Here is a 2451-nt window from a genome sequence, read left to right as displayed (position 1 = left end):
GTTATAATAATTAAAATATCCCAGAATGCATCTAAAGCTTCTGCTCGCAGCCAATCAGAGGTGTATACGCACACATACACACTCACATATACACACATGTGCGCGAGCGTTACCTTAGCGAAGAGCGTCTTCCCCGTCCCCGGCGGCCCGTACATCAGGATGTTCCGGTACAGCCCGCGGTTCTGTCGCGTGTTTCTCGTTGCTATGGCGATGTCGCGCACGCGCTCCTCCAGCGAAGGCTGCAGAGAAACAGGAAGTGAGACGTGCACTCTAACAGGAAGTGCGTGTGGTGAAGGATGCGCAAACACTCACGCTGAGCACGACTCCCTCCAGCGCGTCCTGCGGCTTGCTCTTCAAGCGCTTCGCCATCTGAAACAACACATACGCGCATGAGCGCCGCCACACACCTCACTTCCTGTCTGCACAGGAAGCACTCATCGTACAGACGTCCGTCGTACCTTGACGGGGTGTTTGAGGGCTTCCACCACAGTGAATCGTGACGTTTCTCGCACGAGCGAAGGTTTTCCTAGCCGCGCCTCAATGTATCGTCCGGCCACAGTAGTAGCGTTACGTGCGGAATAAACGCCCACCGCCAGCAGCGTGAGTCCCGCCACCTGCAGGAGACTCAGAGCATCACACACACTCACACACACACACACTCACACACTCTCACACTCACGCACTCGCACTCGCACTCACGCACGCGCACACACACGATCGTCTGACACACACCGCACACACCAGCACTTACCGTCGCCGTCACTTTATCCCAGTCTGATATAAACGCGCGGAAACCTTCACCGAACACAGCACCCGCCGTCCTAAAACACACAATGAACGGTCACATGACCACATCTAAACCTGGTCATGCGTGTGTTTATAATTCACAAACACACAATTTTGCTTCATGTCATTTTCCATCATAAATTTACTGAAATGCTAAGAACTGAAAATATTTAAAATTTAATTTGCACCAATTTACATTTTTAATTCTAGTACAATTATAAATATTGTGCATACATTATAGTATTTTTTATATAGCCATCATTCTCCAGCACAAGCGTGCAAGTGAATTCATGGCTGAAAACTTTTTTGTAAATATTTGTAAATATTTTGTTAGCATTTTTACCTAAAAACAAAATATATAAATAAATATAAAATTATTTAATTTATTTTATAGTCATGAAAACATTTTAATAAGAGAGATTTATAAATATTTTTATGTAGTTCAGAAAAGGTTTTTCATATTATTATTATTATAAAATGTATAAAAAGTTTTAATTTAAAAAAGTAAATGTCTGAGTATATATTAAGTAAATAATATTACCGTATGGACTCGAGGACGGTCTGTCTGTGTTCAGCCGCCTTCAGTCGGATCTGTTCGCGGATGATGTCAGCGTTCTCTCGCTCCACACGCGCGCGAGCTTTAGACTCCGCCTCCACGCGCAACATCTCGTTCTTGTGCCGCAGCTCCATCTCGTGCTCAACGGTCGCTATGGAAACACACACGCAATCACGTTCAGATGACGAAGAACACAAGCGGCGATTTCTTCAGAATGACATCAGTCGGCCTGACCTCTCCTCATGGCTTCCTGTTTCTGCACGGACTCTTCCTGTTTGCGCAGGTTCTCCTCATTCAGGAGTTGCTGTGGAAGAACAGAGGCGTTAGACTGACGCATGTCAATCAGGAGTCAGAGAATCTGCAGAAACGCACCTGCTGCCGGAGCTGCTCGTCGTACCGCTGCCGCGCCAGTTTGTCCTGATACTGCGCCCTCTGTGGACGAAACAATCTTCACCATCATCATAACATCACCATCATCATCACATCACCATCATATCACCATCATCATAACATCACATCATTATCATCACCATCATCATCATCACTTCACCATCATCATCACATCACCATCATCATCACATCACCATCATCATCATCATCATCACATCACCATCATCATCATCATAACATCACATCATTATCATCACCATCATCATCATCACTTCACCATCATTATCACAATCATCACATCACCATCATCATCACAATGATCACCGCCACCACCCCCACTATCATCATCATAACATCACATCATTATCATCACCATCATCACATCACAAACATCATCACATCATCATCATCACCATCATCATCATCATCACATCACATTATCATCACCACCACCTAAGGATGGGCGATATCTTATCGTTTGCGATATACCGGTAAAAATTCTCCACACGATAAGAATTCGTCTTCCCGCGATAATAACGATAAAGTCTAGTTGTCGACATATTTCTGTGTATGACTGTGTGGAGTGACGTGAAGGAAGGCGGACGTGAAATTGAGCAGCTCCTTCTACAATCTGGAGCAGGTTTGGATAGGGCTGTACAGTGCGACAAAAATCGGTCTGAGCCTTGAGTAAATGTACTACAGTAGCACGTGTGCGATAC

General features: G+C 45.0%; 1 protein-coding gene across 1 annotated transcript in view; it reads right to left on the bottom strand.

The window, feature by feature from the left end:
* LOC107719050 (ATPase family AAA domain-containing protein 3-A-like) overlaps positions 1-2077 on the bottom strand; it is a 5423-nt gene extending 3346 nt beyond the window's left edge. The window contains exons 1-8 of the mRNA XM_016526354.1: positions 2036-2077; positions 1715-1774; positions 1577-1646; positions 1328-1493; positions 752-821; positions 459-614; positions 313-369; positions 114-239 (exon numbers count right to left, since the gene is read on the bottom strand). Coding sequence (XP_016381840.1) covers positions 114-239; positions 313-369; positions 459-614; positions 752-821; positions 1328-1493; positions 1577-1646; positions 1715-1774; positions 2036-2077 — 747 coding nt within the window. The remainder of the gene's footprint in view (positions 1-113; positions 240-312; positions 370-458; positions 615-751; positions 822-1327; positions 1494-1576; positions 1647-1714; positions 1775-2035) is intronic.
* Positions 2078-2451: the final 374 nt, after the last annotated feature.

Source organism: Sinocyclocheilus rhinocerous, unplaced genomic scaffold, assembly GCF_001515625.1.
Source record: "Sinocyclocheilus rhinocerous isolate Xijiao unplaced genomic scaffold, SAMN03320098_v1.1 scaffold2648, whole genome shotgun sequence".
NCBI classification, from domain to species: domain Eukaryota; kingdom Metazoa; phylum Chordata; class Actinopteri; order Cypriniformes; family Cyprinidae; genus Sinocyclocheilus; species Sinocyclocheilus rhinocerous.
Note: the sequence above shows the minus strand (reverse complement) of the source record. Positions and strands in the feature narration are given on the sequence as shown.